Below are 12,297 nucleotides of genomic sequence, written 5' to 3'. Positions count from 1 at the left end.
AGATTTGTCTTGGGGGATAGTGATAACTGATGCGTCTGCAATATTCATATCGACAATATACAAAATGCGAATGAATAATACAGCCAGCTTGCAGGTTGACAGTTTCACATCAGATTCAGCACACCAGGATCATCCTTACCTACTAGATTAGATTACAATAAATTCAGGATGTTTGATGTGTCAACAGACCAATCACTAGTTTCAATAAACAGTTGCCTAAACATAAGCTATTCCATCAGTAGTGACTACTCCCTCCATCCCAAATTGTAAGTCGTTTGACTTTTTTACCTCAAGTTTGACCACTCGTCTTATTCAAAAAATTTGTGCAAATATAGTCAAATTTTAAGTCATTCTTGAAGAATTTTTATTAATAAACCAATACACAACAAAAAAAAGTGATATTTTGTACAAAACTTTGAATAAGACGAGTGGTCAAACTTGATATTAAAAAAGTCAAACGACTTACAATTTGGGATGGATTGAGTACATACCAAGCCGTAAGAACAGCATCGCCGTCCAAATCACGATGGGCAGAACGAGGGATGAGCTCTTCAGTAGGAGTACAGGGGAAGAGTTTGGTAGCCATGGGTACGCATCTGGTGGAGGCATGACACAGCTGTCGCCATTGAAGTATATCCGCCTTGGGAACGCCCAGCCTTTCTCGAAAGTGAATGTCGACGGGTCCTTCCGGAACAGAAGCTCAGATTGCACATTTCCATCTGGCCCAGCCACCATGAGCAGGTCATTGTAGTACTTGATACCCCACAGCATTCCAGTATCATCTGCAGTAAAATATCGGTAATTAGCTAAAGCATTCTACATAAACATGGTCAGAACTCAGGAGGTGCAGGCGTGCAGCAGATAGCCAGATACTAACTTATTACTCCATAGGGGTTCAGAGGCTTGTAGTTGAAGCTGAAAATAGTGGTAACTTTGTCGAAATTTGGGTGCTGAACTACCAAGTTCCATTGTGAGTAATTCATCCGGTAATTCCAGTTTGTAACCGTGATCTTCACCCTCCAGTATTCCCTGTAGTTGAGCTTAACATGCCAATGCACTCTTATCGGGCACATATGGGGCGTGCACTGAACTAGAGGAGTCATGCTGCTCTTGCCCGGTCCATTCACGACAGAAGCCAAATAAGGTGAATCACCCCTACAAATGTAGTACATAAATGCAAAGAATAGTTAAGTGAAAAACATATGGTGTCTCCAAGAGACTTTGTGAAGGGATAGTACTTACTCAACACAACTTCCCGGTCTGGTATTCTGACAGCCACATGAACATTTTGGGCAGTTAACTATGGTTTCATTGTAAAATGATGAGAGTGAAACACAACAAGTTGGAGCCCGCTGAGCAACAAATTGGGAATATGTACATGTCACGTTCCATGTCACTGCAAAAAAAAGACGGTGTTCGCTATTCAACGACCTGAACATATGCTAGCTAGCAGCCTAGCACACAATAGAGCTCTGACAAAAACCATAAGCCAGAGATTTTTTTTGTTATGACAACGATAAAGTTTTTCCACCTAAAGGAGAATGCTGGAACAACTTACCATGAGCTTGAGTGGTTCTCCTTCCGTCCTGGGAAATGAACTTCGTAGGAGGCTTCACCACATGAGCTACTCCACAACTGTATCCTGGTCCTGGGGCCTTCAGAGTGAAGTTTAGTGGCGCTTTCACTGTGTAGTTGGTAGTACCAGATCGGCCGACACTGATCTGAAACGATGCCACTGCACTGACTGGGTCTTGAACCCATGAGTTAAGCACTCCTCCTTTGCAACAATTTGCATCCTGCATGTTGTAAGGTGTCCCAGGAAGCAAGTCAACAACTGCTGGATCCCTCTTGCAGCAGTGTGGTATACTGCCTTTGAACTGAGAGCAATCCCCTTGCTCTGTGGTCTGCCCGCCAACTATGGTCCAGATGATCTCCTTCTTTGCCCACACCCATCCAAGGTTCCACCCGGGTGCTTGGATATGTCGGTATTTATGGTAATTGTATATGGAAACAACAGCCTGCAGAACAGATTTTACAGAACATCAGCAATACAAATGAGACTAAACTATAGCACTTTCAGGCATTTGGTAAGATTACAATTTAATATGATGCAAACAGTGAATGTCAGACAGAACTCAAATGCATGATCTTTATGTGGTAATTTTCCTTGGAATTCAGAAAGAACCAATTTCTGAGCCTGTTATCTCATCTTCCTCAAACAATTCGTCATTTAAGATATAAGGTCTCGTTAGTATAAATAAAACAGGGCTTGCAGGTCTTAGTAGTATTGACAGTGTACTTACAACATAACCATCTGAAGTCCACTGAATGATATCCCATTTTATTGTGATATTCCCATTTGGATCAAGAGGATCATATGCTTCTGCAGAAAAAAATCAAGGAGAAAATCAGGCAAATTTTGGACTTCAGTTTCAAGATATGATCTTTTTCTCTCCCATGAAGATCTCTCAATGCGACATCCTATGTGATGTATTTTAATATCAGAAACTTAGACACAATTGAGAGTAACATAGTGGCTAGAATTAGTATGTATTTCATGGACATGCACTACAAGCATAAAAAATTACACATTCATCCATTGGCCATACATAAAAATACTAGAATTAGAGAAATAATGGTGAGGACATCAGAGCAATTTTTTTCCTGAACTTGCCAGTATTCTGAGGAGATAAGAAACGGTCCCTCTTGACATCAAACTTGCCCATCTGAAGTCATAGTGCTCAGGTCAGTATATGAAAGGACAAGACAAGGACATCATTGTTTGCACAAAAGGGATGGAAGTTCTAGCATCTTTTCAATAGATGATGACTGGTGGTCAGGCGGGATTCATGTCTGGATTCGCTATTAATGCAACTCTAAACAAACTCTCTGTTGCTATCTTCAGATTCGTATTTGTGAACCAAAGTACTATGGAGGCCAAAAATAAGGACCAGAGTGAAATGCGCACGGGCTCAGGTGACGCGTGACGAATAAAAAAAAGTGGGAAAAGAAACCAACAAGAAAACACGAACAATCACGCGCACTAAGTACTCCGTAGTCCGTAGTCCCCCAGCACCAGCAGAGCAGAAATTTCACCACATTTTGCTAGGGTTGAAGCGCCAGCTAGTGAAGCACTGACCTGCCAAAGGTGGCAGAGAAGAGAAGCCGGCGAGCAGAGCAGCGGCGGCAGCCAGATGCCGGAGCAGTAGGAGTCGCAGCCTCGCCATGGCTCACACCAGAGAGAGCTGAAAGAACCTTGCCATGCCTTCCTCTCCCTTCCTTCGCATTTATTGGCATTTCCTTTCCTTGGTCAGTTTTTTCATTGGTGCGAGAAAGCCAGAGCAGGGCGCCTAGGAAACCGTGTCAGCACTGCGAGAGAGAAGCAAAGCCTGCAAAGCTGCTACACAGAGAGAGAGGCCTTGTTTAATTTCTAAAATTTTTCAAGATTCGTTGTCACATCAAATTTTAAATCACATACATAAAGCATTAAATATAGATAAAAATAAAAACTAATCATACAGTTTGTCTGTAAATCGCGAGACAAATCTTTTGACCCTAGTTAGTTATAATTGGACAATATTTGTCATAAACAAATAAAAATGCTACGATGGCAAAATCCAAAAAATTTCGCGAACTGAGACCTTTCCCGTGCTCCGGGTTTCTGGGCCAGTGGGGTTGGAACCAGTGCATGGTGAAAGACCGTTGAGGCGAGTATTGTATTGGGCCTCATATTGGCACCCACCAGGTTTAGAGCCTGTTTGGTTTGGCCCTGCTAATTACTCAGTTAAATAGTTTAGTCTCATTTAGTCACTCCAAAGTAAATAGAAAGAAATAAAGGCTATTTAGTCCCATTTATTCTTAGTATTTAGTTAAAAAGTGACTAGAATTAGACAGCTAAACTTTAGTTGTCCAAACCAAACGCCCCCTTAAATGGTGCAAGTCTTTTTATTTGGTTGCTTGTATTCTTTTGGTCATTGATTGGTTACATAAGCTTATGTTCCAATTCAGAGATAACACATACACCCAAAGAAGCAAGTTGCATCAAGCTAGCTAAGTCCAGAGAAACAAATATTAATCTCATTTCTACGAAGCCAGGGCTATGGAGAAATCTTGTATGAGTTGAGTATGGCTCAAGTCGACATACATGCATCCAAATAGCTCTTATTTGCATCCCACGAGCTAAGTTGATCCATATACACTCAACCAAATACACCCATTATCCTTAAGAGAGATCAACTTTTTTTTTCTTAATAAGGTACTTACTCCTCCTTGGGTGTCTTGTGATCAAGTTTAATTCAAGACTTTGTGTTGTTTATATTCCTAGACTTGAAATTGCTTGCTTGTCATTGAAAGTTGCAAACCCCACTAGAATAGATAGTAGGTCTCTTGTGTTACTAATCAAATTTGTCTATTGTCTTTGTTTTTACCGGTCACCGTCTATTTAACCCCCCAACCCACCCCCACCCCTCTGGTCGGTTTCGTAAATCCTACAACAATACACTAACATCATAGAGGTGGAAAAAAATGGCATGCTCAAACTTAGATATTGGAATTGTGTATCGCGTGGTTGAGGGAAACATGATCAAGAATTTTTTTTAATGAAGAACATGATCAAGATCCCCAATAGCAATTAGGGCAAGGCTGTGGGGATAAGTGGTGGGAAGAGAGGTCTTCTTGAGCTTGAGCAAGTTCCCTTTTTAACTTGACTATGTAGGTCTATTGAGCAGTAGCGAACTAATGTGTTTCGTATGAGATGAACATGTACTTAGTCCACACACGCGCTAGGTTGGGCAAGTCATGAAAGTCATAGAGCAGAGATGGCTTGTGCATATAATGCAAGTGTACAACTAATGAAGATGAAGGAGCTTATTCAATGAGACATGAAATAGTCTGATATGGATAGATGGAGAAGATCAAGGCGAGGCTTGATTACGATAGTGAAGGTAGGCTAGAGGCCCGAGACACAACAGGCCGTCAAAGACGGTGAAGTGCGAGTAGAGGGCTTGGCACCGATGGACTGAGGAAATGATGAAGAGCAAACAAAGCTATAACCAATGGACCAATAAGACCATATAAAGCTATAAAGTCGATCGTATCATTCATTTCGGATATACTCGTAGTAGCGAGCAGTGGTAGAGGGAGAGGGAGAGGGGCTGAGTAGGGCCTGGTACCCTCAAGGTTCTAGTGCCCCACAGTGCCCCCCTAATTACTTAGTTAATTTTAACTTTTTAGTTAATAATAATGCTAATGAGAGCTTAATTGTTTGGTCTTTCTTTCTAATAGTCTCTAACCCCATCGATATAATGTAGGATTAGTTTTTCTATTCTTTTTCTCATTATTTTATTTTTTGAAATCGGCAATGCGCATACGTTGCACGTAGGCATTGAAAGTTTATACAATACGGGGACGAAAACAATATGCTCATCCAACTCACGATACAAGTGTTACATCAGGCTCACATATTTCATTCTGAGAATCTCAGTTCACAAAGCATTTCTTACAGAAATCCGGCATCACACCGCGGAGATCCAAAGTCCAAACAAGCTACAAGCTTGGCGCATCCATGGCTGTAAGTGCCACTGCTAGAACGACGTCTGCACCAACGCATTCTCTTCGTATAATTCTAATTTGCTAGTTAACAGATAAAATTAGTGCTTTGCTTGTTTGTTCTTTCTTGACCTCCAACGACATCTATATTATTTAAACACACCGCTATATCTAAATCCTGGCTACGCCCTTAGATAGGGATAGGATGTGTTGAGCTCGTAGGCACATGTATAGAGTGACTGCCTGCGTCTGTAACATATGATTAAAAAAACTGTTAGTGATGAGACGATGGTCTGTTGATATGCAATCAGCTAGGCATGATTTACAACTTAATCGAAATAATACGTGCCAAAGGAATCAGCTAGGCATGATTTACATCTTAATCGAAATAATATGCGATCAGGGGTCCGTGCTAAATACTGCAGATTAGCAATCTTCCAAAACCGTCACAAAAAGGAATCTAATTTCAGTTAGGATAAAACTGACAACACACTAAAATAGGACCATATGTTGCGACCAATATATGGTCGAACTTAGTTACTCTGATATGAGGTCTCGACATTTAAAACACAAATTACTTCACTCTTGGCCACATCCAACTGCAAAAGATATGGAAATTTTCGACTCTGAAGAAATCAGAGAGAGTAGGGCTCGCAAAGGTAGCACCCAGTCTGCATGTCTCAAGGTACAGAAATTCTCCCGTCCAAATCTGTCAACTACATGAACAACTCTTCATTCACAGCAAAAAGGATGTCTAACTCCGCTGCGGTTGCAACAGTTGCAGTTGTCTCAGTACCCTTGATGCTCGTAAGCACCATTTGCAGCTTCAAGAGATGAAGCAGCGGCCTCGTCCAGAAACCATACCAACTTCCCATCAGTTGGTTGAACCATTCCAGCCGGTATTGTTTTAGCATCTGGGCCTTCTTGACAGTCAGAAATGGAAAAAGAGACAGCGTTTGCCCTGTCTTCTCCGGTGGCAACTATGGCGATGTTTGATGCCGAGTTTATCACAGGAAGGGTGAAGGTAATCCTCTCAGGTGGAGGCTCTGGAGAGTCAGTGATGTAGGTGACCCAGTCATTTTTCACCTCAAGCGCTGGATGGTCGGGGAACAATGAGGCTACATGCCCGTCAGGACCAATGTTCAGAAGAATAAGGTCAAATTTGGGGCAGTCGTTGATCTTTGAGACTCCAACTCTCTGAACCTTGACCAGCTGCCGGATGACAAATTCATAGTCAGTTGCTGCCTCTTCCACCGTTGCATTGTCGTTGATGGAGTAGACATGACCATTAGGAATAGGCACCTGCCAGTCATTCACATGTAACTCATGGTTATTGGTTTACCCAATGGAAACTCTTGGTAATAAGCGGTAATAAACAAAATGAAAGATATACATGATCCACATAGTAGAGGCAAATGCAGTTAGAAAGGTGGAGAAATAATGCATATTACTTCAACATGACAATAGAGATGTTCAGTGAAGCATCACTACTTGTTTATACACTCACTTTTAGCATCCTTCTTCGACAACTGTAAATAAAGTGTCAACTTAATAAGGCCTAAATATGCATATGAACTCATGTGCCTATTTTAACCAATCATTCATCCAGCAACTATCAGTGGCAAAGTGTGATCGGATGAGGATGAAAAGCAATTTTCAGTTAAAAAGTTAATCCAAAATTTAATGTAGGCTCCTTGAGTTCACTATCATGCTAGTTCTGGATGAGATCCACTGACAAACATCAATCCTATCCTGATAAAGTTTATATTTGATAACGATTGTCGGGCATAACATAATAATAGAAAGATGTGTCAAGATTTTTTTTGCGGGGATCGAAAGATATGAGAAGATGCCATAAGCAGCTGCCAATCCAAGAGTAGTTGGAACAATAGTAGGTAGGCAGCCTTAATGTGGCTTAATTATTCAGAAAAGGATTTTGCATGAGCTGTACAAATGACAGAATAGGCCCATCCTAAGTCAAACAAAACCATAGGTCGGACAAAGAACAGCTTTCATGGTACACCAACAAATCAACATAATGAACAGGTACGACCCAAATTTATTGCAAAAAATAGGTAAGTTTTCAACTTACAGAGCATGGTAGCTATTTTTCCAAACAGATTGCACCAGATCAAAGCACAACAACTGACATCATTTTGGTGTTATCCCAATGCATTTGATGCAACTAAAAATGGATTTTGTGAAAGATGAAATTGAAGTGACTTGGTTCAGAAACAAAATTAGTACTGGCAATATTCATATTTTATAGTAAAACTCAACAGGTATTATCCCCTAGCAGACTGAAATGTAAAAGACCAATTACTATTGCAAGAAATTTCCTGGTTACTACTAGCAACCACACAAAGCGCTTCACTGACCTTTTACATTGTTGCTTTCAGTTTAAACTTTATCTCAAATATTAGTGCTAGCTCTGTCTGTTAATTCTTGAGTATCTACATCCCTAGCACATACGAGTACCAACACAAATAAAACATACGTTTCTAGATCTAAAGAAACAGAAAAATAAGCACTGTCTTTGAATGCCATATTGTGTGATTACTATCATGCTATTGTAATACGAACCTGCATTTTCCATAATCAAATGTATTGCAAACAGTCCTTTTCTATTTTTTTTAAAAACCGCACCATTCACTATCAACTAATAGGCATCCAAATCATCTTAAAGTAAATTTTACAAACTCTGCTAACCAAATTCAGAAATACCAAGCTAAAATATTTTTTTGACTTATAAAATCAAATTAGTCTTATTAAATTATCCATGGAATAAGTTCGGAATTTCAGATTGTCCATTTATTTGAACTTATAAATGTTAATATGTTTTTCTTGAAAGTTGGTTAAAAGTTAAACAGAAGATTGAATTTGGAGCGTTAAAACATTCCTTGTAATCATGGAGGGGTATACTTCAGATATGTATATATTTATTTACTTTAGATATATTTATTCCATCAACATGACTTGGTGGAATTGTGAAACCTACCAATTTCTATCTGTTCAATGTATCTGCAAAACTAATCAAAGCTGTTGACTTTACTAATATCTTGCCCGTGTTAGAAGAATTCAAGAAGAACGGTTAAAATAAGTGACATGATTTTGTTGCAAGCAAAGCAAGATCACTTGTAGTAAAACATAAGAAGAATGAAAGTTGGTGGGCACATAAGCTCTGTGAAATAAAGAACAGATGCAACAAATACATGAATTTAGCATATCATGTTGTGATTTGTAGACTGCATGCAAAATAAACAAAGGACATATATTAAGTAGGTATACCTTGGAGATAAATTCTTCCTTTGCTAATTTGTAGTTACTCTCTGCATGGTTCTTTGCTACTGCACGTTCTTCAGCCCAGAAGATGTACCATTTAGACCAATCAAGGGTCTTGTTGTATGGTGCTTCACAGAGCTTCCTTTTCAAGAAAAAAAAACAGTTCGGAATTCGTTCAGAGGGAGATACAAGAATATGCATACAGAGTTGCAGTATTGGTAGATGGAGACATCATTACCGCATATGTCTGACAAGGGGTCCTCCAGAAAGAGCAATAGCAAAGTATCCTCTTTCCTTAACTGAAATTTCTGAAGCTTGTGAAATAAACTCTGCCAGATCTGTTGCCATCTCGTCTGAACTCTCGAATACCCTTATTTCGCAGTTCTGCTTGGTTTCATAGGGGGCCATGATTTCACTCTCCATGGTTTTGTTTAGGCTTGAACTTTCAATCAAGTTTTTGTTCCAACTTCCAACAGAACACGCCTATGGTTTAGCAGGGCATTCCAGAAGGCCAAGCCCTACTGACATTTCAAATATCTTAAAATGAAGAATCTGCCAAAATATGGAATAAACAAGATATGCATTATGGATCTACTAACTCAAAGCTACGTTTCATCTGGAAGCAAAGTGTTCTTATCTATGGTTGCATTGTTTAATAAAAAATTCTGTGCACAGTTCTGCAACAGCAGTTCTACCATTTAGCGCGAGTGCCAGTAAAGAAAAGACAGACATAGTTAAGCTGTCAAATTTTAGGTTTGACGATTTCAAAGATGTTTGGCTAGAAAGAACTGTTTAAATATGACCATCTATGCAGGGGACAGTACTCTGTATCTCAAAACTCAAACTCCTAATATGTTGTAGAAAGATCTCAAACAACAATCACACCCCAATTCTGTAGAATGAACAATTCAGCCAGGCAAGTACAAATCATGGTGATACCACTAAAATAAAATTTAAACATATCAGGCTGCTTAAAATCCATCCATGAGGATGAAATCTCTGTGGAAAAAAAACATTTAAATACTTAAGGATAAGAAATAAGAAGGTAGATCTAGTAATATCACAAAATCACCAGTGTACTCTCTTCTGAGCAAATAGCATGTAAAAAAAGAATCTTCTTTATCGTTTAACTCATGCCAGTAGACAGTAGTGAAGGATAAAAAAGCAGAGCAGGACCGGAATGGAAAGACAGGAAGCAAAGGGAAAGGGACGGTGCCTGCCAGTGCAAGCTCTAGCAGCCAGCCATCATTTGTGCCAGCCAAACCAATTCAAAGATTCCAAACTTTCTGTTCTCAGAATCACAACAAAAGCATCCAAATTCGAAAGGGGCAGTCAGGGCCCAAAAGCTGAGAACCCGTGAGCAAAGGAAATTCCTTTCACTTTACTACTGGCACAGACAGTCCATACATGTGGTATGGAAACAACAAAGGTAAGCTTGCAACTTCAAGCAAAATGAGCAAAGACGGACGGATGGATCGATCGAGCTGACACAACAAGGACGAGGAGAAATCTGCAACAAAACTTTCCCCAAATAAAGGAACTTCCAATCAGTCAAGTAAAGATACACTGATCAGCCAGCATTATCTCCAACCCCACAGCAGTTCAACCACAGAGTCTGTGAAACAATGCAGCGACAGGCAAGAACACAATTGCGAGTGCTTCTTGGTTCTTCCGGCCCAGATCAAGAAGCAGTCCCAAGATCACAGGAACAGAGCAAGAAGAAGGAACCCCAGACCCCAAGAACCCTACCTGTGCCAAGCATTTGCCTCCCCTCCCTCTTCCCTTGTTGTATGTATACCCAGTGCCGCAAGAGAACAGAGCGCAGAAGAATAATGAAAGAAGGGCCAGGGGGGAACAAGAAAGCAGGCATGAGTGCCCTTTATTTTATATCTGCGCTCGCGGGAGCAGGGTTGAGTTCGTTCGGGCGTAATTTTTACATGGAGAAGGAGAAGCAAGAATCGGAGAAAGGCAGCGGGTGACACCACAAACCTTATTTTAATCCGGAATTTCGCAGCTGATTTTCTTGTTGTTTTCTTGTGGCGTCTCTGTCTCTGCCCTAGCGCCCTGTGGCTGCGGCCGAGTGGGGAGCCTGCCTGCCTGACCCTGGGAGCTGGGAGCTGGGAGTGGGAGACTGGGGGTCCTAGCTGCTGCTGATGATGCTGCTGCTGCACCCGTACGTGCGGGTGCGCGCTGATCCTTATCTCCCCACCCACAGGCCACAGAGCACATGATTCTCCAGAAGGAGCTTGTGAACTCGCCTCGCTGGACGGCCATGATTGGCTGAATGCTGCTCCTTTTTTTTTTTTGACACAGCTGCACTTGTTTTTCAAGTGTCATTCAGAACACTTGTGTATTTCTGTAGGGTTTGTGGAGTACCAACTTTAAAAGTTCTGTTTGTTTAGTTCACCTAAAAAACAAAAAACTTTTCAATATTTCTCGTCATATCGAATCTTACGGCAGCGACATATGCATAGAGCATTAAATATAGATGAAAACAAAAACTAATTGTCTGTAAATCACGAGACAAATATTTTAAACAACGTTTGTTGTTATAGTGTCAAAATCCAAAAACTTTTTGGATCTAAATAAGGCCACATAAAAATCAGTTTGGTATTTCCGTAGAGTTTGGGAAGTGGAAAGGATGGTGTGGTCCAACAATTTTACGGGATTTTGGACGAAAAAAACTGCGTTTTCTAAAAAGACCATAGTCAGGTCAGAATGAGTGAGTAAACAAAAGTAGGAATAAATTGTTAAATTGGACACAAATTACCCATTAATTTATATTTGCAAAATAATAGGAAAATTAAGTCGGACTCTACGACTGCACAAAGCTGAATTCATACAAAATTTTTAGCCCAGCCTTTGATCACAAAAGAGAAAGAGAGGCTGAAAACAAAAGGAATAATCATAAGCAAATTCTATTTTTAGAACTCTTCTATTTTTTGCGAAAATATCAAGAGAAAGCTATGCATCTAGATATATGATATGTCTAGATACGTAATAGAAGTTGTTTATCTATAGAAGTCAAAACGATCTATAATTTGGAACGGAGGGAATAGTTACCAAGCATATGAGTAATAGACTCAATTCTCCAAATAATTTTATCTTGTTGACAATTGAAAAGAGAGAGATTGAATATACTTTGATGGATCAAATGGCAACACAGTTAAGGCACTAATATATTTTGATGATATTATGTGCATGTGTTTAGTCCCTAGATAATTTGAGTTAGTTTGCCTCCATGTGTTACATTCATAATGTTGCCACTTCGGAATATTTATAAGGTTAAAAAAATAGGGGCAGGGCACTCTTCGATCGTCATTCTCAACTGAAGATTTATGAAGGATAGTCTACATTCTTTTTATAAAGAAAGGGACTTCGGTAAACTAGGTTTCACAGCTTGACGCATGGCTCGAAAAGGTTAATGCATAGTTCTTTTTCAATATATAGTAGGGATACTCCCCTTTG

At 40.0% G+C, this 12,297-nt stretch overlaps 2 protein-coding genes across 7 annotated transcripts; both read right to left on the bottom strand.

The window, feature by feature from the left end:
- On the bottom strand, window positions 16-3,295 carry LOC8066295 (COBRA-like protein 1). The gene is made up of 6 exons (XM_002465082.2): window positions 3,140-3,295; window positions 2,304-2,383; window positions 1,559-2,018; window positions 1,243-1,396; window positions 878-1,155; window positions 16-782 (listed from the first exon to the last, which is right to left on the bottom strand). Exons 1-6 carry the CDS (start codon window positions 3,225-3,227, stop codon window positions 463-465), a joined length of 1,380 nt encoding a protein of 459 aa, XP_002465127.2. The 5' UTR covers window positions 3,228-3,295; the 3' UTR covers window positions 16-462.
- On the bottom strand, window positions 5,983-10,997 carry LOC8066294 (probable 6-phosphogluconolactonase 1). Of its 6 annotated transcripts, none has more exons than XM_002465081.2 (4): window positions 10,819-10,997; window positions 9,068-9,381; window positions 8,836-8,971; window positions 5,983-6,849 (listed from the first exon to the last, which is right to left on the bottom strand). In XM_002465081.2, exons 2-4 carry the CDS (start codon window positions 9,250-9,252, stop codon window positions 6,337-6,339), a joined length of 834 nt encoding a protein of 277 aa, XP_002465126.1. In that variant the 5' UTR covers window positions 9,253-9,381; window positions 10,819-10,997; the 3' UTR covers window positions 5,983-6,336. The 6 variants fall into 6 exon arrangements, with proteins under 6 accessions (XP_002465126.1, XP_021307356.1, XP_021307358.1 ...); XM_021451681.1 differs by having other exon boundaries at window positions 9,068-9,350; XM_021451683.1 differs by having other exon boundaries at window positions 9,068-9,347.

Source organism: Sorghum bicolor, chromosome 1 (assembly GCF_000003195.3).
Source record: "Sorghum bicolor cultivar BTx623 chromosome 1, Sorghum_bicolor_NCBIv3, whole genome shotgun sequence".
NCBI classification, from domain to species: domain Eukaryota; kingdom Viridiplantae; phylum Streptophyta; class Magnoliopsida; order Poales; family Poaceae; genus Sorghum; species Sorghum bicolor.
Note: the sequence above shows the minus strand (reverse complement) of the source record. Positions and strands in the feature narration are given on the sequence as shown.